The sequence below is a fragment of the Homalodisca vitripennis genome, chromosome 3 (assembly GCF_021130785.1).
Source record: "Homalodisca vitripennis isolate AUS2020 chromosome 3, UT_GWSS_2.1, whole genome shotgun sequence".
NCBI lineage: Eukaryota > Metazoa > Arthropoda > Insecta > Hemiptera > Cicadellidae > Homalodisca > Homalodisca vitripennis.
Window position 1 is genome coordinate 198,658,672 of NC_060209.1, and position 25,070 is coordinate 198,683,741.

The following is a 25,070-nucleotide window of genomic DNA, read 5'->3' on the forward strand; positions in this document are numbered from 1 at the left end:
ATTCACCTGAAACAACTGTTTCTGCCGAAAAACTTTCGAATCAATCATTTCCAGCAGAACTAGGAATGAAAGTAATATCCTGAACTTTAATCTCCGCCTCAGAAGTTGATTATTTTCCAGAATAAGCATAATTAATATCTGTTTCATTTGCATGTTTAACTTTTCAATGCTTAAGACGAAAAAACGAGCTATCTCTAGAATTGGTCAGTAATAAATTTGCTAATGCTAGAATATCATGGATGATTCTAATTGTTCCAAAGTAAGTTCATAGCATTGTTCCTTGTAGAACTACTGATGGTTCATAGTACCGGTGATGTTCCAGAGCGGAGTGTTGGGGTGAGATGGGTGTCGCAAGCCCTGGCGGAAGCAATGATGGACTTCGCGCCAAACTCGGACAATAACCCAGAGTGTAACCTACATAGCAGCCTCTACCTGCAGGGACTGGCCAACTCCACTCTCTGGGCTGTTCAGAGTGAGTATCAAGCGATATGACTTAATAATCTAATTATAACGTGCAATCATATGTTGCCGTAAGTGAAACCAGTCTCGGGTTTGTCAATAACCCAGACTAACCTACATAGTAGCCTCTACCTGCAGGGCCTGGCCAACTAGTACCAAACAGCATGTGTTAATAGTCTAAATTCTAAAGTGCAACAAATGGTAAATAAATAAAACCAATCTCAAGTTTGACAATAGCATTTTAAAACTTACCTTGATGCCTACATATGCATTCGTTGTTAGCTCATGGTGAAAACATTACTTTGGACTTTGCTCAGTTTTCGCAGAATGAGAGAGAATTTAAAATTTACAATTTTAGGACTACATCTGCCTTCGGTAAATCTCTCTTATACGCCATCAAATTTTGAACTTTCCTGTAACAAAAACGATAAAAAACAGTTGTTTACATTTATCTACATTGCTATCGGTCACGAAGCTATATCACTGGCGTTATCAGTGAACTTATCAAACGTCTCATCACTACAAAAATAACAAACTTGAAATGGGTCAGGCGGATTTGGACTTCCAACTGTTTTATAGTATACACCCATGCAAATAAGTCTATAATATTTGATAGCTCTCACAGGCGTTTGCGATCAAACCCTGTAGAATTTTATTCTTTAGCGTGGTAGGCACTATCTTCAGGGATTCCTTATCTGTTTATAGCAAATGTTACGATTTGGAGGCATACAACAGATTTTTTTCCTACTCTAATATTTTATCAAATTGTAAATAGAAGTCTAATAAGGATAACAAGGTTTGCGACATTTTTGATCGTTATATGTTACAAAAATAGAACACTGCAGATACTGAAATATAATTTTGAGAACGTGTGTATGTCCTCTTTTTCAGGTCTCAAAACCCTAAGGCATAATGTTGAGTATGGTAAAATGAACAAGACAACAACAAAATGCTGTGTCAAAGCCAGACTCGTCCAAGAAACATTTGTTCATATCAGCCATGAGAAGAAACACAATCCATATCACTACACAACACAGACAACCTGCACAACATATATTTAACATATCTCAGAAGGTGATTAGGTACAATCTGCATTTCCAAAGAAAGAGAGGAGTAATTTTGAAATATCTCAGGATCGTCATCGTATGATGTTAATTACTCGTATTTATTTACAAAGGAGATTTGAAAATTCTCAATCGTTCAAAAGCTATAGTGGTTGCGTAGGTTGCGGAGGGGGGGGGGTGATTGAGAACAACATATCACTGATGCCACAAAATTGTAATGAACTCACGCACAACAATACAGCGTAACAAGATATAACTGTTCAGGTGCACGGCCTTGAATTTTCACTACGTTGCGAGAATCCGTGCAATGGTTTAATTAATTACGAATAGGATTTCCTACTTATGTCCACATAAAAAATTGTAATTATTGTACTGTTAGTGCTAAGGATGTGCTGAAGGACATGCAAAGTAAAAAAAAATAATCTCGGTGTTATCTAGGTCTCTTGAAGTGTAATACGTAAATTAGAAGAACACTAGAGTTACCTAATTATGAGCAAATTATTTACACATTACTTTTTACATTTTCACATTGCATTGTGCAGTAAATCTTTCCATGCATTCTGCAGTAAATCTTGCCCTGCATTCTGCAGTAATTCTTGTTCTAAATTATCAAATAAATACAGTAACTAGCCATGCATTCTGCAGTAAATCTTGTCCTACAATCTTCAATGAATGCAGTAGATCCTGCTATACATTCTGCAGTAAATCTTGTCCTACATTCTGCAATAAATGCAGTAGATCTTGCCATACATTCTGACGTAAATCATGTCCTGCAATCTGCAGTAAATTTTGACATGCATTCTGCAGTAAATCTTGCCCCTGCATGGTTGCTCTGCACAATGCTGGTCAGTGTCAAGGAGAGCGACCGTGTCAAGGCGTGTAGCTCGGTCATTATCCGATGGTTGTGACGAACTCTGGGTTTTTGCCGTTTGTGTGAAATGACGACAGTCGTCTCAGGAGAGTGGAAATCGCCGCAGTTTAGCGCCTTGTCCAGCAGAGCTATCCATGTTGCATTGTACTATAAATGTGTTTTAGTTAACTCTTAACTGAAAAAGAGAGTATTTAATTTATATACAGATACTGCTCTAACAAAAAGGTTGGGCTGGTTATGTATTTTCAGATTTTATGTGTGATTATAAGCTGAAAATGGTAAATTTGTCCAGTATCCACTTCGTTTAGCACGATACACCATTTTTTTCATTCAAACAATTTTTTCTTTGTTGTTTTCTTTACAAACTTGTTAATTTGGTAATTTTTAAATTTATTACGTGTTGAATATTCAATAGTCAGTTTCCGTGTTGCATTTTTATTAAAGTAATAGCTGATTTAAATAACAGCTGTTCAAATACTGCTAATTGATGGGCCATTTAGTTTGCATGTGTAAAACGAAACCTTTTTTTTTTACCGACTTTTTACAAATGTTGTATCTTTGGAAAGGAAAAGTTATTTAAACACTTTTTTGTTTCGTACAATTTTGATTAAAAACATTGGCCGCCATTTTGAAAATAGTATAACTAGCTTAAAAATGGGTTTTTTTCTGATATAATACCTTCTCACGTGGACCCGTTTACTAAGTTTCGTAACAAAATTAAAGATAGCAACACAAATAAAATTGTTTTAATAAAAAAGGTGTATAGCTACTAAACGAAATGGAAAGAGGAAAACACAGGATTGTTGAGGCCTTCAACCAAATACCACTTCAGACTTTAAAAATGTAAGAGAAGAGCTCACCCTACGCTTGTCTCACTGCCAAATAGAATGTTGGAAGCCTTAGTTTGAACATTTTATTTGACTTGTAAACGTTGTTAGTTATTGTTCTGGTAACTCTGGCTATTGTTTGGATGGGAAGAGTTAACGATCTCTAGTTTTCACTATTCTTTAAGATTTTTATGCTCGCTTGTGAGGGGTTTACAATTAAAGTTTTAATTTAATTAATTCCGAATTTTTGGGGGCCACGAAATACTTTTAATAACCGCCAAATGAAAATTCCAGCACTACCCAAAGGATATCTTCTTATATAAACTTTAGAACAAAATGGGTGGAGTTCCTGACTCACCCTGTATAATATAATCAAAAGTTTTGACAATTGTTGTGAGATCTTCCCACACGAGACCAGAGAACTTCGCTGGCAGTCTGCCATTGCGACTTCACGGTCCAGGTACAGTACATTGTCACCAGCGAAGCAATCTATGACAACTGGAGTACTGTGACAAACTTGCACACTGAGGAACTTCCATTACGTGTCACAAGATTGTGCAACAGTCAGGGGTAAATCTGCTGATAGTTATTATTTTAATCCACAACAAGTATGGAAGAAAAGTAATAATTTAAATACTAAACCTTATTCACAACTATAAAAATATTAAATACTATTACTTGAAACTATCAGACACTTTTAATCCTGACGTTCTGACTACACTACAAGGGATGTGGTTGAACAGTTTTAGCCAAAACCAGGAAAAGCATTTTCTACCGATTTTAGGCTTCCTATTTGGAAAGGTTATTCAGCCTTAGTCGACCTTTCACCTGACTACCAGTCTGTGCGTCAGATATTGTGACTCTTCCAAGGTCAACGCAGCAGGTCTGCCACCCTACACACAATTTCCATTAGCGTCTCGATTGGCTGATTTATACTGTTGCCTTCTCGAGTTATAAACAAAAGACACAGCAATATTATGCAATTGTATACGCTCTACTCCTTCCTAGGGTTATATTGACCTCATGCAAGGAAACAATAGTGAAATATAGTAGGCACATTTTTTAGTCTACACATATTTTTGTAAACATATTGTTACATCGCACAAAAGTTGTCTTGCAACTATTGAGCTGGGACAGTAAATTTGAGGTTATGGTCGAGCATCATCGTGAGGTTTAGCTCCTACCTACGTTTCACTTGAACTCGCAGCTCATGGTGGTCTCGTTATCTAAACCTTATCGACGTTATCTTACCTTATCAGACGCCATTGCCAAGACGATAGTATACCATGGCTACCCCAGATGTTGCACAAAAATGTTACATTCTTTATCGACCTGAAGATATAGAGTATCCATACAATAATTTAATAAGATTTAATTTATCTCCAAACCTTTTAAATGGATAAGGAATACATATTTGGTGTTATTTAATATTTTTATCAGTAAAATGCATTATTTTATTATGCGCATATTCTTGCTACGGAGCCGAACACAAATATTAGTAAAATTTTATTGAAATGAAACCTTATATTAGTGTAAAATAAAATAAAAAAAAGAATTGCCAGAAAAAGAAAACGTAATTACTTACAATGTGTTTACAAGCTAATTTCGGTGCCGACATGACAAATACAACAGCACGTGGAGGTATAATGGAAGGACTGTAAGGGTACAAAGAAAAGGAAGCAATATAATTAGCTTTTGAAACCATTGTTGACACGATTCCCTCAAAGCATTGTAAGTACAAAAAAGGAGCGGCCAATGGTGAGGTCTGTATGTCAATTACACAATCAATGCGACTTGTTCTGGTTTATCATCTGTGAGTTTTATTTACATTCCTCTAACTTGCCAGTATGACAAGTAGCGTGAGGCCGTGGAGCGGTCAGGTTGACAGGGGCGAGCAGCGGCCAATGTTGAGGCCGTTCTGCCAATTACACAATGCAACGTATTCTGGTTTATCATCTGTGAGTTTAATTTACATTCCTCTAACTTGCCTGTGGGACAAGTAGTGTGAGGCCGTGGAGCGGTCAAGGTGAACAGGGCCAGCAGCGGCCAATGTTGAGGCCGTTCTGTCAGTTTACACAATGCAACGTATTCTGGTTTATCATCTGTGAGTTTTATTTACATTCCTCTAAACTTGCCTGTGGGACAGTAGTGTGTGAGGCCGTGGAGCGGTCAGGGTGACAGGGCCAGCAGCGGCCAATGTTGAGGCCGTTCTGTCAGTTACACAATGCAACGTATTCTGGTTTATCATCTGTGAGTTTATTTACATTCCTCTAATTTGCTTGTGGGACAAGTAGCGTGAGGCCGTGGAGCGGTCAGGGTGACAGGGCGAGCAGCGGCCAATGTTGAGGCCGTTCTGCCAATTACACAATGCGACTTGTTCTGGTTTATCATCTGTGAGTTTATTTACATATCTCTAACTTGCCTGTGGGTCAAAGTAGTGTGAGGCCGTGGAGCGGTCAGGGTGACAGGGCGAGCAGCGGCCCAATGTTGAGGCCGTTCTGTCAGTTACACAATGCGACTTGTTCTGGTTTATCATCTGTGAGTTTTATTTACATATCTCTAACTTGCCTGTGGGAACAAGTAGCGTGAGGCCGTGGAGCGGTCAGGGTGACAGGGCGAGCAGCGGCCAATGTTGAGGCCGTTCTGTCAATTACACAATGCGACTTGTTCTGGTTTATCATCTGTGAGTTTATTTACATATCTCTAACTTGCCTGTGGGACAAGTAGTGTGAGGCCGTGGAGCGGTCAGGGTGACAGGGCGAGCAGCGGCCAATGTTGAGGCCGTTCTGTCAGTTACACAATGCAACTTATTCTGGTTTATCATCTGTGAGTTTATTTACATTCCCTTTACCTTGTCTGTGTGGGACAAGTAGTGTGAGGCCGTGGAGCGGTCAGGGTGACAGGGCGAGCAGCGGCCAATGTTGAGGCCGTTCTGTCAGTTACACAATGCAACTTATTCTGGTTTATCATCTGTGAGTTTATTTACATTCCTCTAACTTGCCTGTGGGACAAGTAGTGTGAGGCCGTGGAGCGGTCAGGGTGACAAGCAGCGGCCAATGTTGAGGCCGTTCTGTTACACAATGCAACTTATTCTGGTTTATATCAGTGAGTTTATTTACAAACAGGGACAAGTAGTGTGAGGTCGTGGAGCGGTCAGGGTGCACAGGGCCGCAATGTTGAGGCCGTTCTGTCAGTTTACACAAATGCAACTTATTCTGGTTTATCATCTGTGAGTTTATTTACATTCCTCTAACTTGTCTGTGGGGACAAGTAGTGTGAGGCCGTGGAGCGGTCAGGGTGACAGGGCGAGAGCGGCCAATGTTGAGGCCGTTCTGTCAGCTTACACAATGACTTATTCTGGTTTATCATCTGTGTAGTTTATTTACATTCCTTAACTTGGTCTGTGGGACAAGTAGTGTGAGGCCGTGGAGCGGTCAGGGTGAGGGCGAGCAGCGGCCAATGTTGAGGCCGTTCTGTCAGTTACACAATGCAACTTATTCTGGTTTATCATCTGTGAGTTTATTTACATTCCTCTAACTTGCCTGTGGGACAAGTAGTGTGAGGCCGTGGAGCGGTCAGGGTGACAGGGCGAGCAGCGGCCAATGTTGAGGCCGTTCTGTCAATTACACAATGCGACTTGTTCTGGTTTATCATCTGTGAGTTTATTTACATTCCTCTAACTTGCCTGTGGGACAAGTAGTGTGAGGCCGTGGAGCGGTCAGGGTGACAGGGCGAGCAGCGGCCAATGTTGAGGCCGTTCTGCCAATTACACAATGCGACTTGTTCTGGTTTATCATCTGTGAGTTTATTTACATTCCTCTAACTTGCCTGTGGGACAAGTAGCGTGAGGCCGTGGAGCGGTCAGGGTGACAGGGCGAGCAGCGGCCAATGTTGAGGCCGTTCTGCCAATTACACAATGCGACTTGTTCTGGTTTATCATCTGTGAGTTTATTTACATTCCTCTAACTTGCCTGTGGGACAAGTAGCGTGAGGCCGTGGAGCGGTCAGGGTGACAGGGCGCGCAGCGGCCAATGTTGAGGCCATTCTGTCAATTACACAATGCGACTTGTTCTGGTTTATCATCTGTGAGTTTATTTACATTCCTCTAACTTGCCTGTGGGACAAGTAGCGTGAGGCCGTGGAGCGGTCAGGGTGACAGGGCGAGCAGCGGTCAATGTTGAGGCTGCAAGCCATAACTCAATGAGACATGTTCTGGTTTATCATCTGTGTGTTTATTTACATTCCTCTAACTCGTCTGTGGAACAGGTTGCGTGAGGCCTTGGAACGGTCAGAGCGGTAAGGCATGAAGCGGCCGATCTGCTAATAACTCAATGCTGTTGGTTCTGTTTTATCATATGTGTTTATGTTTTTTTGACAGCTGTTTTTTTAATGTCTAGTATTGCGTCCTTGTAAACGTGTCATGTTAAGTATTGATACTTAATCACAAATTAGAATTTTATGAATCTTCATAAGTAACAATCCATCACGAAAATTACCTTTGGAAATTGGAAAATTTTGAACTATGTTCACTTTTGTGAAATAAGTAAATAAAAAGGATCAAAAGTAGTAGTAATGGTTTTGTGTACTTGTTAGGCGTTCGTTATGAAACACCAAAATAAATACCGTAAAGGCAACGAAACCCGGTTGTTTAACACGTTGACTGTGGTAGTCTCTATATTCAGAAAGCTTTACACTGCGTGGTTCAACAATTGGCATTTGTTGCTATGAAATACAGTTACAGTTTCACAACCTTTATGTACTTTCTTGAACACTTTTAATTCATTAAATTGCTTTCCCTGCTCATAAAAAAATTTAATATGCTGTGGCACAATTATGTTAATAGACAGAAAGCAAGTCGTTATAACATATCAAGATTAAGTTGTCAATGTTAGTAAGGATGGAGGATGAGTAGCTTCTCTCCCTGGGTGGTGTGGCTATTTCTGCAACAAAGTATGTCATCGCAGCACTTGTAATTAGTTAAAGATTTTTGTGATTAGAGAATTATTTAAAAAAATCCGGGATGTCCAATCTGTAATCAAATGTCATTTATACGTAGGACAATAATCGAAAATGTTTGTGGGTTGGAGGAGCCTAAAATCACAATTACATGTTATTTGTAGTACTTATTGTAATCACTCTAAAATAAATGTATTTTTCACTTTTAATTAACAAGGGTTCACGCCGTGACAAAACTATTAGCACAAGTGCAATCTTGAAATATTTCACTCTTACTGTGAACTGTAAACATACATTAAACCAAAACTGCTAGTAATACATATCCGCCTGTAAGGTGGAGTTGAAAGGGAAAAGGTGCCCTCTGATTTGCCGAAGCTTAACCAATCTTAACAAACCAACAATAAAAATCTAATATAGTTCTTTATTACAGGTTGTAATTCTGTTGACTTTGTAACAAATATTAAAAACTAAGTTGCCAATAATACATATCCGCCAATACGGCTGAGTTGAAGGGAAGAAGGCGCCCCGTGATTTGCCAATGCTTAACCAATCTTAATTAAACCATCAATAAATATCTAATATGGTTCCTTCATTACAGATTGTAATTCTATTGAATTTTTCAACAAATGTTAAACCTAAGTTGCCAATAATACATATCCGCCAATACGCCTGAGTTGAAGGGAAGAAGGCGCCCCGTGATTTGCGGATGCTTAACCAATCTTAATTAAACCAACAATAAATATCTAATATAGTTCTTTATTACAGATTGTAATTTCTATTGAATTTGTAAACAAATGTTAAACCTAAGTTGCCAATAATACATATCCGCCTATACGGCTGAGTTGAAGGGAAGAATGTGCCCTGTGATTTGCCGATGCTTAACCAATCTTAATTAAACCAACAATGAATATCTAATATGGTTCCTTTATACAGATTGTAATTCTATTGACTTGGTGAATATATGTTAAACCTAAGTTGCCAATAATACATATCCGCCTATACGACTGAGTTGAAGGGAAAAAGGTGTCCCGTGATTTGTCAAAGCTTAACCAATCTTAATCAAACCAACAATATATATCTAATATGGTTCCTTTATAACAGGTTGCAATTCTATTGACTTTGTAAACAAATGTTAAACCTAAGTTGCCAATAATACACATCCTCTTATAATTTTCAGTTGAAGGGAAGAAGGTGCCCTCTAATTCGCCGAAGCTTAACCAATCTTAATTAAACCAACAATATATATCTAATATGGTTCCTTTATAAAGGTTTTTAATTCTCTTGACGTGGAAAACAAATTTTAAACCTATGCTGCCAATAATAAATATCCGCCTTTACAACTGAGTTGAAGTGGAGAAGGTACCCCGTGATCTGATGAAACTCAACCAATCATTAATCAATATGATGAACAATAAATAACCAATATGGTTTCTTCGTAGCAGGTTGTAATTTTGATAACTGAAACATGATCCCCACACCCAGACAGAACACGTTTAAGGATTTATTGCGTGATTCTGCAAAGTACGTAGAACTTCTCGTATATGATTTGCTTAAGTAATTTAATTCATGTGTCTTTTGTTCTGATGATTGGAACGATTAAATGAATTGCTCAGATTGGTTTAAAACTGTACACACCGTAGTAGATAGGTTATGTAGTAACGAAATAATGTATAAGATTTGATCTTAGAAGAAGAGAGGTGAGATGGCTGTCACGGTCAAACCTGTCAGCTACGGTGTCCTGTGGATTCTGAAAGTTGTATCACAATCGTCCTGACACCGTTTGCAAATCACTTTAAAATTAGCGTCATCATTTACAACTGTTCTCCAGGCAACTACCCAGTCACTTCTCTCCGAAGATGTGCTTCTCTCTGACAAAATAGCGCCGAATGCGTAAGCCCAACAGACACAAAGGGTCATTGCTCTGTGAGACGGAGGTACGGGTCTCACGCTAACGTGAGATACATGAAGTAAATGAGGTTCTGCACCCGGTATCGAGTTTTGCACGAAAACAAAAGACTGTCAAGTTTAATAAACACCTGGGATATTACATCCTATTTTCTTGATGATAAGTTATGACCGCTACTGACGCAGGAGCATTCTCCATCCAACGTGACTTATTCAGCGCCGTGTAATTTTAGAAATGTGAAAAAGCTGTAATTGCTGCAACTCACTTATATCCCACCCGGGCGTAAGGCAGTGGCACAAACAGACTTGCGGAATTGAAATTGACTGAAGCCTAAGACGATATTAGGTTTTCCCTACCTGAAAATTAGTAATCAAAAGAAAAAAAAGGTGCAAATTTTGCACTGACTCCCTGAATTAGTATATTGTTTTGCGGGTATATAAACGATAGTTCCCTCTCCTTCTCCATTGTTTTGACTTTGGTTGAGATCTCGACAGAAATTTCCTGAAACTAATTATTGTTTGTAAGCCGAATCAACAACATTTAGGTATGTTTACGATTAAAGTCTATAAACAATTCAAGTACACCAATTGTGCTGGAAATTGGTATTTTGTCTTTCAGAACTTTTAATTCAAGTAAAATAAAAAAAATTCACTGTATAGAATCAAAAAAGATTCAAATGAAAAATTAAAAGGTATGTAGTTATTTGGTACACTGAAATATCTTTTTTTTATCACTAACATTTGGTACACGTAACTTGGTTCCTTTATCATCAGCTTTCGTAGTATCTTTGAATAAAATTGTGAAAAATGACAATACTTTCAGCTTCAATAGATGAGAGTTTTCATTTTTCATGACCAAATTTCAAGAAAACTGATTGTTTTTGCTGTTACACAAAAGTAATAATAAGGTATAAAATGTAATCACACAACGCAAGATACCTAATATGTCGAAATCTTTCAAGAATTCATTAAACCATTACCTTTGTTAAATACTCTCAAAAATGTTAGTAGGAATGTAATTACAAAACGAAAGATAATCAAACATATCGAAAATTCTCAAGGATTGATTGAGTCATTACCTTTGATAAATACTTTTCAAATATTGGCTGGAATGTAATTACAAAACGAAAGATAACCAAACATATTGAAAAATCTCAAGGATTAATTGAAGCAATACCTTAGTTTAATACTTTTCAAATGTTGGCAGGAATGTAATCACAAACGAAAGATAACAAACATTTCGAAATCTTTGAAGGATTGATTGAGTCATTACCTTTGTTAAATAATTTTCAAATGTTGGCAGCAATGTAATGCAATAGCAATCGCCCTGTCATGTGAACAATTATTACGTCATGCTCTGGTTTAAATATATGTTTTGTCCAACAATACTTGTATATTCTTGTAGAGCTATCTTGTCTTTTTTCACCTAAAAAAATAATACAACCATCAAACAAAAATTTAAACATATAACTGATAAGTGCCGCATAGTGAAAGATATTTAAATGCTATTCCAATGCAATAATAATACTACTCATAAAGAAAGTAATAAACTCAATCAATCCTTGATAGTTGTTGCTAGATTAACCATAGTTTGTATTGTAATTGCGTTGGAAATTCTTTATTAATTGTTTGTGTATTAATAAAGCCTTCAGATTTTGTGGAACTGTTATGAAATATTGTATTTTATTACACATTTTTTACCCGTATTTTAAATTTTAAACAAAATGTTTTTTACCAGATTCCGTCAAATATTTAACGTTAACACATCAAATACGTATTTTCTGGTCTGACACCTAAATGTCTTATAGGTTGTGAGCATTTATCCTGGATGGATATTTCACAAGCTATGTAGCAACATAAAAAAGTTGTGAAAGTTTAATATTTTTATATGCCTTTAAAAATTATTAAATATTTGTGGAGATGTTAAAATAAATTTATTCCAGTAGTATGAAAATAATTTTTGTGTTCGGCGCAAGAAGATTACTTCTGCCTGAGACCCAACGAGATTAATAAAAGCTGAGTTTCAATCCCGAATCTGCAAGCAAGTCATGTTTTAATACAGCGTTTGTAACAATTGTTGCTATTTTTATGACACAGTTTGTTTCCCGAATAAAGGCATATATTCACATATTTAAATTTTGTATTTACAAAAAGCAAAATGCAAATGCAAATTAACAATTATCACAAAAATTAATAAATTCCATTAATGAAATTAATTGTTATGGTATTCTATGATATTAGATGACCTATATAGTAACTATCAGTACTCATGTGTTTTAATTAAAATATACAGGATTAATTGAAAAGTCTGGAAATATCCATATAATATTGTAATATTTTAAGTAGAAAATCGTTTTAAATGCTATCCCCTATCGTCTGAACCTTAAAAATTAACTAAACGGCACAGGGGTTTGCATTTAAAAACATTTAGCTGCCCTCAAAACTTTCAATTTTTGGGCATATAGGCACATTCATACATAAAAAATTAAATTTTTATGCTTTAAAAATACATTTGAGTTTTGATTTTCTACTTGAAAACGCTAAAATGCCTCTAGACTTTTAATTGACCCTATCTAACTAACCGTTTGGTTATATGTTGCCAATACATGAGAAGAGATTGTCTATCGTATCCAATAACAAGGTTACACATTATAGATTGCCACATTGATATGTAGACATCTCAAATTGATAAGCCTGCATAGGGCTTTGTAGTTACTAGCTAAGTCAACATTGAAATTACGGTGGAATTGTAGTCCTCAGTGTGATCGGAATGTTGATAACGAGTTGGCGAGGAGAGTAATTTATAAATCACACACGCGCGCACGCGCGCGCCCACACACGCACACACACCGTGGTTATGTTTTACTACAATGTGAAGTCTGGCCGAGACGCAGAGTCTACTAGAGTTGACCTGTACCCGTTAATTTACTCACCATGACCACGTCAACGTCAGCTCTGACCTGCTTAACCTTGAGATCGCGATCAGCCTCAGCACGTTTCCTTCTTTGTTCCTTACGTTCATTATTTACCATATTGCCTCTAACAATTTACATCTGTACTTGAAATGAGGAAAAGGAACCTAGCCCTGAATTTAAACTACAAGTCTTTTAAAAAGACAGGTTATAAAAACGAAGATAACAGATTTTATCACATCTTTACTGTGTATTGTTGGAACGTTTAAATACACGTTGAGAAAGATAAACTTTGATTCTTAGAAAGGAAGTGATAGACCAATTGCCTAGGCTAAGAACTTGTGGGAAGTAGAATGAATTGGGATTTTATTTAAAATGAAATGGTAAGATGACTACTATGGTCTAATTTGTGACCTAAATTCATATGTAGTTCTAAAAAAGATCGATTTAACGGCGTTCGAGATCCCCAGAAGAAGATGTGGTGTTTCTCTTTGACCTCTAAGAAAACATGTGCTCTTATACATTGAAATTAATTAAGCTCTAATTATGTATACTAGTACGTGAATCATCATCTTATATAATAAAGAAATTTATTATTTTAAAAAATTGAAAAGAGTTATATATAATTAGATATTGGATAAACAGAGGTCTTTATAAATACCTTGCGCAATTATTAGGAATTATTACCTGAAGACAATCCGTTTTCCATGACGTACTTTACTTGTGATTGTACTAGCCGTGTAAACAGTACAATCAAAGGTTTAACCTAGCGATGAAGTTTGACTATCGAGTGCTAACGTTAGATGCACACAAAATTATACTATATTTCTTTACATTAGTACTATGTAAACCATAAAAAGACCAGGACAGAATTTGTAGAAAACCTTTTTTCAGTACAGCGTACAAAATAGAAATGAAAACGTATTTACAACTGATAAGCGGTGCTGATAAAAAATTAAAGTAAAGGACTCGACCTATTGCATTTCTTATCGTGATATGAAAATGTGGTTAATCTAATTTAATGTGTTTGTATGATTAGTGGATTTATCTATGAAATGTAGGATTTCTTAGAAATACATGGTATTTAAAACTAAATTCCAAACTGAGACGGTGAAATCTGCAACTGTGGAAATATGCCTAAAGCGATTCACCAATAATTTACATAAAATTAATCTGACCTTTCTTCTGATGTTGGATGACCCAAGGTCACTGTCAAATATCATCTGAGGTTGCGATTTCGCTATGCACATCTCTGGTTACATGCAGTCATTCGGGTCAAGGTCAATCGAAGCATCCTCTGCTGCTGCTGCTGCTACTGCTGCTGCTGAATTGTGCTGGTTTATCGTAAGGAGTTTCTTCAATGAAACTCCTCTGTTATCTGACGTAACTAATAATACAAACAATACTGTTAGTTACAGTATTATAGTTTACCACAATAATATTATAAATCAAAAAAGTGTTTGTTTTTTTTTCACGCGTAAACTACTCAACCGATTGTACTGAAACTTTACATGGACATTCTTAAGGTCGCTGGGATGAATCCTAGCCTATCGTTATTTCGAAAATTTTTTCGGGCTACGCCCCACTGGTCTCTAATAAAGCAGTTACAATCTCCATATTGGTCCCTAAAGTTGGGAAATATTATAATAGATAGAGCTTGTTAAATCTTATCAGCTGTTCTTTGTAAACCAATTAATTTATTCTGGATTTTACTTAGAGAAAAAATTGTAAATGTTTGCATGTAAGGTATTGAATTTGGTTTCCTTACACATTGTTGGACGATATATTTACAGTAGCTGAAAGAACAAAAAACGGAGGGACTGGACATTAGCATAATTCAACAAACCATTCGTTCCATGACTAATTCTAGGAAAAAAGCGAGCGCAGAGGAAGTGAGTCCGTGGTTATAGCAAGTATAATCACAAAGCAATGTAAGAGATGCTAGATGCAATTTTTATGACAGAAAATCGTCGAGGGGACATCGTATCCATTTCTCACTGATGAGGTACATAATTACCTCATATGACTTCTAGACTGGATCGAGAGAATAGTATGATTTAGCGAACATGGATTTGGAAGTAAGAACTTTTCTATAACATGTATAATTTTTACATATGGGTGACAACCGTCATAATGTAAGTATTGAAATCACGTAGTATTGCTGATGTTGATTTTAGTTTTTAATTTTCAATAAAAATATCTATAACCATACAATTTGTAAAACTGTATAAAATATTGCAAAACTGTATAAAGGGTCTATATACAGGGTGTCTCGTAACTCTCTGGACAAAGGTATACCATGTTAATGCTCAGGTCATGACAAACATATTTCACCATATGAACATGGGTCTCCGATGCTTAGTTTCCCATCTGTCTGTCTGTATGTGTTTTTTATTAAAAATTAATATCTCAAAAACCAATAAAATAAATTATGCAAAATTTGGCTCAAATGTTTATGATGACAAAGCCAGTTACTGAATAATATCATGAAATGAGCCTTAGTATTTTCAAAATGGTGACCAAAAAAATTAAACTGCGAATATCTTAAAAAATCAGCAGTTTTTCTCAATAACAACATGGATAACAGTTTTTAGAAGATATTATCACAAATATAATGACACCAACATTATTTAAATTTAATAATAAATAACTGGTTTAGAGCAAATTTACTGTGACAAAAAATGGCCCCCATTGAGGTCCTCAGCGAATAGCCAACAATACAAAAACTGAATAAACGGCAGCTCTCAATGTGGGCCATTTCTTGTCACAGCAAATCTGCTCTAAATCAATGATTTATTACTCGATTAAAATAATTTTGGTGTCAATGGATTTGTAATAATATTCTCTACAAACTGTTATTTATGTAATTCTTGAAACAACCTGCTGGTTTTTAATATAGTCAAAGTTTACAATTTTTAATAGCCGCCATTTTGAAAATACTAATGATAATTACATAATATTTTTTTAAGTAACTGGCCTTGTTATCCTAAACATTTGAACCAAATTTGGTATAATTAAACTTATTAGTTTTTAAGATATTATTTGTTTATAAAAACACATACAGACAGACATATGGAAAATTATGCATCAGAGACCCATGTTCAAATGGTGAAATATGTTTGTCTTGACTTGAGCAATGACGTGGAATACCTTTGTTCAGAGAGTTACGGGACACCCTATAAATTGTTTCTCGGGGCAAAATAGCAAATTCCAAATTTGCGTTAAAAATATGTTTATTATGAACTAGAAGTGCAAAGCTCTATAGTAAAGAATTACTCACAGTTTTGCTTTTTTCTGATCCACTTAATAATGAACACTGAAAAATATGTACCTGGTGACTGATTCTAATGATATATGATAATTCCATTTTCTTAAATGTCCTAGGGCCCTATCGTGTTAGATCACAAACGCTTTCACTAAGAAAGTTTTTGGGCAAAGTCGCAGGCATGTAGTACTAGTGTAATATATAGATTTGAGTTTATTGTTGATATGTAGGTAATTTAAGCACTTCTACGGCCTTGTTTTTATCAGAAGTAAAAACAATTAAAAGCGTTTAGATGTGCATTAATTATACGTTTAAAGAGCTCTACAAGTGGCTCTTAAGGATCAGCTGATCTTAGTCGACCTTAATTAATTAATTAGCATTGACTAATTGACATTGCACATAAATGCTCTCATCCTTCAACTTAATCAATAAACTTGGTATCTTGCGCGACTTATTATGGAACAAAAAGAAATATTTAAATGCATTGAAATTACATTTTTTTATGTTCTAAAACTTCTATTTCGGGTTACAAAAAATGATAAGTGCATGAGGTTTAAAAATTTTCTTGGAAAAAGCTCAGTAATTGCCCTACACGAGGCCCTTAAAGGATCAGCTGATCTTAGTTGACCTTAATTAATTAATTAACATTGATTTAATAGACTCTGCACATAAGTCCTCTCATCCTTCAACTTAATCAATCAGCTTGGTTTCACGCGACTTATTAAGGAACGAAAAGAAACATTTAGAACGCATTAAAGTTAGATTTTTATGTTCTTGAACTTATTTTGGGTTATCGAATTTTATATCTATCTTGATAGACCAGAGGACGTATCGGTCCGTACGTTTTACATAATTTTACAATACTGGTTCAGCTGATTACATAACTGGGCGTGTTTCCTGTTTTTGGTTCTGCTACAAGTCAGCACTTTTTTAGTGTGGTAAAAAAGGCGGCGAACATTTCAGAGGGGACCGACCAAGGACTGGTTGTGACTTTGGTTGGTTAAAACGGTAGGTGGTGTATTTCATGAGCCATTCAGAGCTTATCTCTGTGTTCAGAACCGGTTGGCCCCAGTTTTTTGAGCAGTCCGGTGTTCAAACCAAGGTAAGAAGAGTTGTATCTTGGGCGGAAACCGACTATTCTCAACATAAATGTTACAGACTCAACTAAACATGGTGGAAGGACTAAACATTTGACACGGCAATGGGTTGGCTATTGGTCAAGGACAGAACTTTTGATGGATGAAATTTTGGGCGATTCGACTCAGAGATATATTAATTATTAAGTACAACTTTGCCATGTCATTTTATTTCAAAAAGATTGTATTTCAAAATACTAACAAAATTCACAAGAGATTGATACAAATCAAAAACATCAAACAGTTCAAAACCATCAACCATGAAATAATGATTTATCTTCCTGCAAATATTTACAATGAAATTACAAAATACTAAATCATCTTTAACCAGTTGCGGTGGTTTAGTAATACACAAAAAATACAAAAAATGTACCTTTACAGAATAAAAAGTGTGACTATCCTGTAGAGTATCTTAACCAAAACAGTATGTACAATAACTTACGTACAGGCAATAAATTACCTAAGGCAATAACAAAGTACTACAAAATAATGTGTATTACATAGTTAAACAAAAGGCAAAATTTAATTCATAATAAATACGGATGTGACATAAAATGTCACAAAAACCACATAGACAGCTAAAACTATTTTAAAACTAATATTTTAACTGTTGCAAATAAATAATAATATAGTAATAATAAATAAACTAGTATATTCAACAAATATATAAAAAGTTTAATAATAACAAGAACAACATCGTATATATATATACTCGTAATTTTATGTATACTGTTCAAAATAATTTACAATTAATAGAACTGAATGATTTAATAATAATAAAGTAATATTTAAAACTTATTAACAATAAATAAATAAAATAAATAAATTACTTCAAGATATGCATCAATTTCGATGTGTCCTAAAAATTAAAAATCCACTGTTTTAATTTATTTTTATACTCGTCATCTACACAATTGAAAGTTGGGGCTGGTATATCATACAACATTGTTGCACGTACAAAAATAAAATATCTTGTTTATATCATGAAGTATTTACATAGGTACCTAAAAGTAAATAAATAATAATATAATCTTCAAACAAGCGAAATGTAACATTAAAAATAAAACAAAACTCAATTTAGTTTTGAAATAAATTGGAAACATTCAATAGGCAAAAGTCCTATCACATGCACATAAGCATTATCACATGAAAGACGCTCATTACATGAAACTAACACAGTAAAAGAAAACTCGAAGAATGATTTAATCGCTATATGAATCATATATTAATAAGAAATCTGTACAAAATCTATAAAACACGTCATGGATGTAGAATAAAAAAGACTATTTGGAAATAACTATAAAAGGTCATAAAAACGAACTAAAAATACTTTGGACTACATAACTTCATTCACAATTTTTTAGAAAGCACTTTTATCATCCTCTGAAAATAATAAAATGTTTTTTAACTAAAAAAGGATTTAATAGTGCTAGATTATGTAACGTAAATAAAATTAAACAATCTTGGAGCATTAAAAGTATACAAATGTTAAAATAGTTAAATTAGGCTTTGGAACCGGAACAAACAAACTTCTGAAATTAAACCTAATATTACGTGTGAGGGCAGGGTTTGAGCTTCTTATGAAAAATAGTTTCAATACCTTATACATGTAAAGATAGATAAAGTACGTACTGTACTTTTTATTTTCTAATAAATTTTAAGTCTACGGATAATATGATGACTTGAATTTTGTTTATTTTTTATGTAAAACCGTAATGACCTTATTTTTATAAACATCCGCATGAAACAAAAAAGGCTCTCACAATTTTAATTTTTTAGTAACAATCATGTCTAAGATGGTTTATGATTGTATGCGTTCGGTTCATCTGAAAACAACTGTGAATATGAAGAAATTTCAATCCTCTATAGTAGACAATTTAAATATTAAAAAATATATGTAATATAAGAACGTTCAGATAAGTCTGTACATAAAAATCACTTTTGAAATATGTTAGGTGTACGGTTTTATACAAATGCTTAAATCTCACCCTTGGTTTTTTTCTGGAAAAGACCCTAACTTCGGGGACTTCAATAGTGTCAAAAAGTTATACTCTGATGGCATACGCCTAAAATGTCCTAATACTTTTACTCTGCAGTAATAATTCGATATTTTCTACATCGTGTTTATTAACATATATAGACTAATGTGGAGGATTTTCATTTTTTTATTGTTATTTATAGTTCGTATAAATCAGCTACTAAGGATTTTGCATGGATATAGAATAAATTTGATATGATAAGGCTTTCCAAAAAAATATGTTTTCTCACTAAATATAGGAGAATCACTCTTAGACCGTTATCAGTAACGAAGAAACGTGATTATGACTGATAAAGAGGTAAAAGCTAAACCACGAACTCAAGCTCATTTTCTCCTAGTAACTTCAAAGTTTAAATATAAATGTTAAAAGTCACAAGATTTGTGTTTTTAAACATCCAAGTAAAGCCCTTGATTAAAAGCTAATCATTAAACCTAACTTTTGCAGTTAAGACTTGGTCTTGTCCTGGTCTTATAAAAACTGATTCACAAAATCATCCAGATTTATATTGTGGAATACTCAACATGTCTACTATCTCATCATCTCCAACAACTTTACTGGGTTTATGCTGTGTTAGATTTACGATTGTGGGACCTGTAAACCTCAACCCTGTAAGTGTCAGTCAGTCACCGTAGAATATAACAGAAAAGTTCGATTAAATTGGTTAACCTTAATCAATTAATTATTGTTCAATAAATTATAAAAATCTATAGACATAAAAACTATAATTATATACGTCTGTAATATTTTCTATAAAATAAAAAATAAATGAACACTATTCATTAAAACATTTTAAAAGCTAATTTTGTTTGCTACGCTTTCCAATTCACAAAAGCCTTCAGTAAAAAAATATTTTGACCTATAAATGACACCAAAACTAGCCGCCCCAACAGATAATTACAGAGAGAGCCGTTTACTAATGAAGAATTATTAAGGAAAAATGTCAATTCAACCAGTTACAAAAAATACGTGAAGATAGAACTTATTATGTTCAGATTTCCTAAAATATGAAAACGAAATGTACGAATAAATAATGCAGAAATAAAAAAATATATCTATAGTGAAGTGAAGCTCAGAAAATTAATACAAAGATTTGAGTAAAGTAATTTTAAGTCCCCAAATTGATATTGTGAAAGTATTGATTTAATTAACGACAAAAGATTTACATGACACAATGACAAAGTTAAAGGAAGTAAAGCACCGTGACTTTAACTAAGAAAGCTAACCGTTATCTGTTGTTTTTGATATACGAATTACAGTATAAAGTTACAATATGACTGCAGAGGTCAATCGCGTGTTGTGGAATCCAGAATGGCTGCTGTGGAAGGTCAAGGGTCAACTGGACAGAGGCGAGTGGCCGCGAAATAGCCAACATCCTGCTGTCACCAGTGCAAATATTTTTATGGAAGTATGGGATCTCTTGGCAACAGCTAAACATGTTAGTCGCATCTCTTATTTGACTAATATACCGCCTCGGTTGTTTATCGCCTGTTGGTAGAGGCAGTAAACATGTTTAACCAGACCATGGAGTAGTAGTTCAAGTTAGTCCAACCTCAGAGGAACACAAGCTGACGCAGAGCCCACTAGGGATCTCTTGGCAACAGCTGATGATGTCGGTCGTATCTCCTATTTGACTAATATACCGTTCCAGTTGTTTATCAACTATTTGTAGAGGCAGTAACATGTTTAACCTGATCATGGAGTAGTTCAAGTTAGTCCAACCTCAGAGGAACACAAGCTGACGCAGAGCCCACTAGGGATCTCTTGGCAACAGCTGATGATGTTTAACCAGACCATGGAGTAGTAGTTCAAGTTAGTCCAACCTCAGAGGAACACAAGCTGACGCAGAGCCCACTAGGGATCTCTTGGCAACAGGTGATAATGTCGGTCGTATCTCCTATTTGACTAATATACCGTTCCAGTTGTTTATCAACTATTTGTAGAGGCAGTAACATGTTTAACCTGATCATGGAGTAGTTCAAGTTAGTCCAACCTCAGAGGAACACAAGCTGACGCAGAGCCCACTAGGGATCTCTTGGCAACAGCTGATGATGTTTAACCTGATCATGGAGTAGTTCAAGTTAGTCCAACCTCAGAGGAACACAAGCTGACGGAGAGCCCACTAGGGATCTCTTGGCAACAGCTGATGATATCGGTCGTAATCTCCTATTTGACTAATATACCGTTCCAGTTGTTTATCAACTATTTGTAGAGGCAGTAACATGTTTAACCTGATCATGGAGTAGTTCAAGTTAGTCCAACCTCAGAGGAACACAAGCTGACGCAGAGCCCACTAGGGATCTCTTGGCAACAGCTGATGATGTCGGTCGTATCTCGTATTTGACTAATATACCGTTCCAGTTGTTTATCAACTATTTGTAGAGGCAGTAACATGTTTAACCTGATCATGGAGTAGTTCAAGTTAGTCCAACCTCAGAGGAACACAAGCTGACGCAGAGCCCACTAGGGATCTCTTGGCAACAGCTGATGATGTTTAACCTGATCATGGAGTAGTTCAAGTTAGTCCAACCTCAGAGGAACACAAGCTGACGCAGAGCCCACTAGGGATCTCTTGGCAACAGCTGATGATATCGGTCGTATCTCCTATTTGACTAATATACCGTTCCAGTTGTTTATCAACTATTTGTAGAGGCAGTAACATGTTTAACCTGATAATGGAGTAGTTCAAGTTAGTCCAACCTCAGAGGAACACAAGCTGACGCAGAGCCCACTAGGGATCTCTTGGCAACAGCTGATGATGTTTAACCTGATCATGGAGTAGTTCAAGTTAGTCCAACCTCAGAGGAACACAAGCTGACGCAGAGCCCACTAGGGATCTCTTGGCAACAGCTGATGATATCGGTCGTATCTCCTATTTGACTAATATACCGTTCCAGTTGTTTATCAACTATTTGTAGAGGCAGTAACATGTTTAACCTGATCATGGAGTAGTTCAAGTTAGTCCAACCTCAGAGGAACACAAGCTGACGCAGAGCCCACTAGGGATCTCTTGGCAACAGCTGATGATGTCGGTCGTATCTCCTATTTGACTAATATACCGTTCCAGTTGTTTATCAACTATTTGTAGAGGCAGTAACATGTTTAACCTGATCATGGAGTAGTTCAAGTTAGTCCAACCTCAGAGGAACACAAGCTGACGCAGAGTTCGGTAGGGATCTCTTGGCAACAGCTGATGATGTTGATCGTATCTCCTATCAGACTAATATACCGCTTCAGTTGTTTATCAGCTTTAGGTAGAGGCAGTAAACATGTTTAACCAGACCATGGAGTAGTTCAAGTTAGTCCAACCTCAGAGGAACATAAGCTGGCACAGAGTCCGCTAGGGAACTTTTGCCTATAGCTGATGATGTTGGTCGTATCTCCTATCAGACTAATATTCCGCTTCATTTTTTTTATCAGCTTTAGGTTTCAGGCAGTAAACATGTTTAACCAGGTCAAGGAGTAGTTCAAGTTAGTTCAAACTTAGAGGAACACAAGCTGTCGCAGAGTCCGCTAGGGATCTCTTGGCAACAGCTGATGATGTTGGTCGTATCTCCTATCAGACTAATAATCCGCTTCAGTTGTTTATCAGCTTTAGGTTGAGGCAGTAAACATTTTTAACCTGATCATGGAGTAGTTCAAGTTATTCCAACCTCAGAGGAACACAAGCTGACACAGAGTCAATCTGGCGTTGCATTATTATTTGTAGTGCTTCTCCTGATCATTTACTCTATATTATAAATATTCGTGTCTCATAATGTTAGGTATTAAACTGGAAGTCTCATTAGTTGCGTAGTGGCCGCTTCTAGTCGCTTTAACATTCCTTGTTTCAATTTGGCTGTTTATTCACTGTTTAAGTGAAGTTATATTTTAGAAGGATAAGTTTTATTTCCTTATAGACATTAAAGATAATGGGTCTTTTTCGTTTAAGGGCCAGCACCTTACAAACATACTATACCTGACTGACAGTGCAATTAATCGTTTTTTTGGTGTTATTAGTTCGTAGGGCAGTAGTCCAGGTACTACTTCTAGTATAAACTCGTCTTATCTTATCAGTGATAAACGCGCGCCGCTTATCTTTTGCCTGTAATGAAACCTGCGTTAGTTCTGTCTGAGTTTTTTGTTCAATAAAGCGTGGTGAGTTGATCTGGGCTTGGACTTTGCAAGCTCGAGTTAATTTTTTTTTCTAAAAGAGCAAGCAGCGCAAAGCGCTGCGCAGCGGGCAAGCATCGCGTGATCTGAGTTTTGAATAGGCAAGCTAGGGTCTTTTGTGCTGGCCCTTAAACGAAAAAGACCCAAGATAATTTGAGTTAAATAATTATGTAAGTTTATGAATACTAAACACATTCGTATTTAGTGGAATGTTTTTGTTTTGGGCGAGAAAACTTGTAACTCTGATTGATTTATAAACTGTATTATAGAATTGTCAACTCTCTAAAAGATCTATATTTATAAATATTTTTTACATAACATCTATTTAGTTTACAAGTAAAATACTCTCTGATGATATTCGTGACTAACTCAGCACGTGCTGTAACAGTGATATGTTTGGACATAGGAGAGCCGCCTTGTATACAGTTCACATGGTTTGAAGGTAAGCTACATTTCGTGATTTGTCGTGTTCTATATTTAGCAAACTGATTCTGCATTTGACAATACTCACTCCGGATCAGTTTTGAAGAACCGGATTGCCGACTTTAGCCGGCAAATAATTAACCATGTCACAAATAATGAATGTGGGTGGTATTTCACACGGTATACCACCTGGTGACTTACTTCGGCTAGTTATATTTCCACTGAGGTTACATTATTGAATTTCTTATCAATTAACTGTAAACGGAGTAATTTGTAATTATGAATTTCCCACTAATAACATTTAAAAATAAATACTGGAAATAATCGAATATTATCTTTAGTTGTACGTATAAATAAATAAATAAATGTTTTGAATTTTATGTTTATTCAATGTTTATTGAAATTAAATAAGGCTATTGCCATTTATACAAATTTAATGTAAATAAAAGTCATTTGACAGGTATTAATTGGTCTTCCGATCATAAGTTAGTTTGGTTATTTAAAAACGCATATGTGACAGATACGGCCAAATACAAAATAATCGAATCGCAGAAAGTGAAGGCTCTGTGGTGAGTGAGAGATCCGGTTTCGAGTCCCGGCGGATCAAGTACTTTTTGCGATTCAATGTTTATTGAAATTAAATAAGGCTATTGCCATTTATACAAAATTAAAATTTAATTATAATATATATATATATATGTATAATCTCTTAAGAAGCTCCTCAAAATAGCAGCCGTCAAGAAAATTACAGTAGTTTGTTCATTATTATATATTTAGTTTCATTGTTCTTTTGTTGGTCACGTGGGCTGAGAAGAATCCATACCTTTTTATTCACACAAAAAATTCTAGTTAATCTAAATTAGGAGCAGCAACATAAATGGAAATTTAAAAAGGACAGGGCATATAGGAAAGGCAAGACGGGATAGACAGTTAAAAAATGCCATTGACATCACTGTTCCCATATATGGTAGCAACATGCAGTAAAAAAGTGACCACATCAATTACAGGAAAGGCATTCCTAATGTTTATCCTAGTTAAATTCAACTAATTGTTACAGTGATATA

The 25,070-nt window shown here is 35.6% G+C and overlaps 1 protein-coding gene across 1 annotated transcript in view; it reads left to right on the forward strand.

Moving 5' to 3' along the window:
• LOC124358015 (nose resistant to fluoxetine protein 6-like) overlaps positions 1-25,070 on the forward strand; it is a 90,300-nt gene that overhangs the window by 16,965 nt on the left and 48,265 nt on the right. Inside the window, exon 2 of the mRNA XM_046810241.1 lies at positions 323-472. Within this exon, the coding sequence (XP_046666197.1) occupies positions 323-472 (150 nt within the window). The remainder of the gene's footprint in view (positions 1-322; positions 473-25,070) is intronic.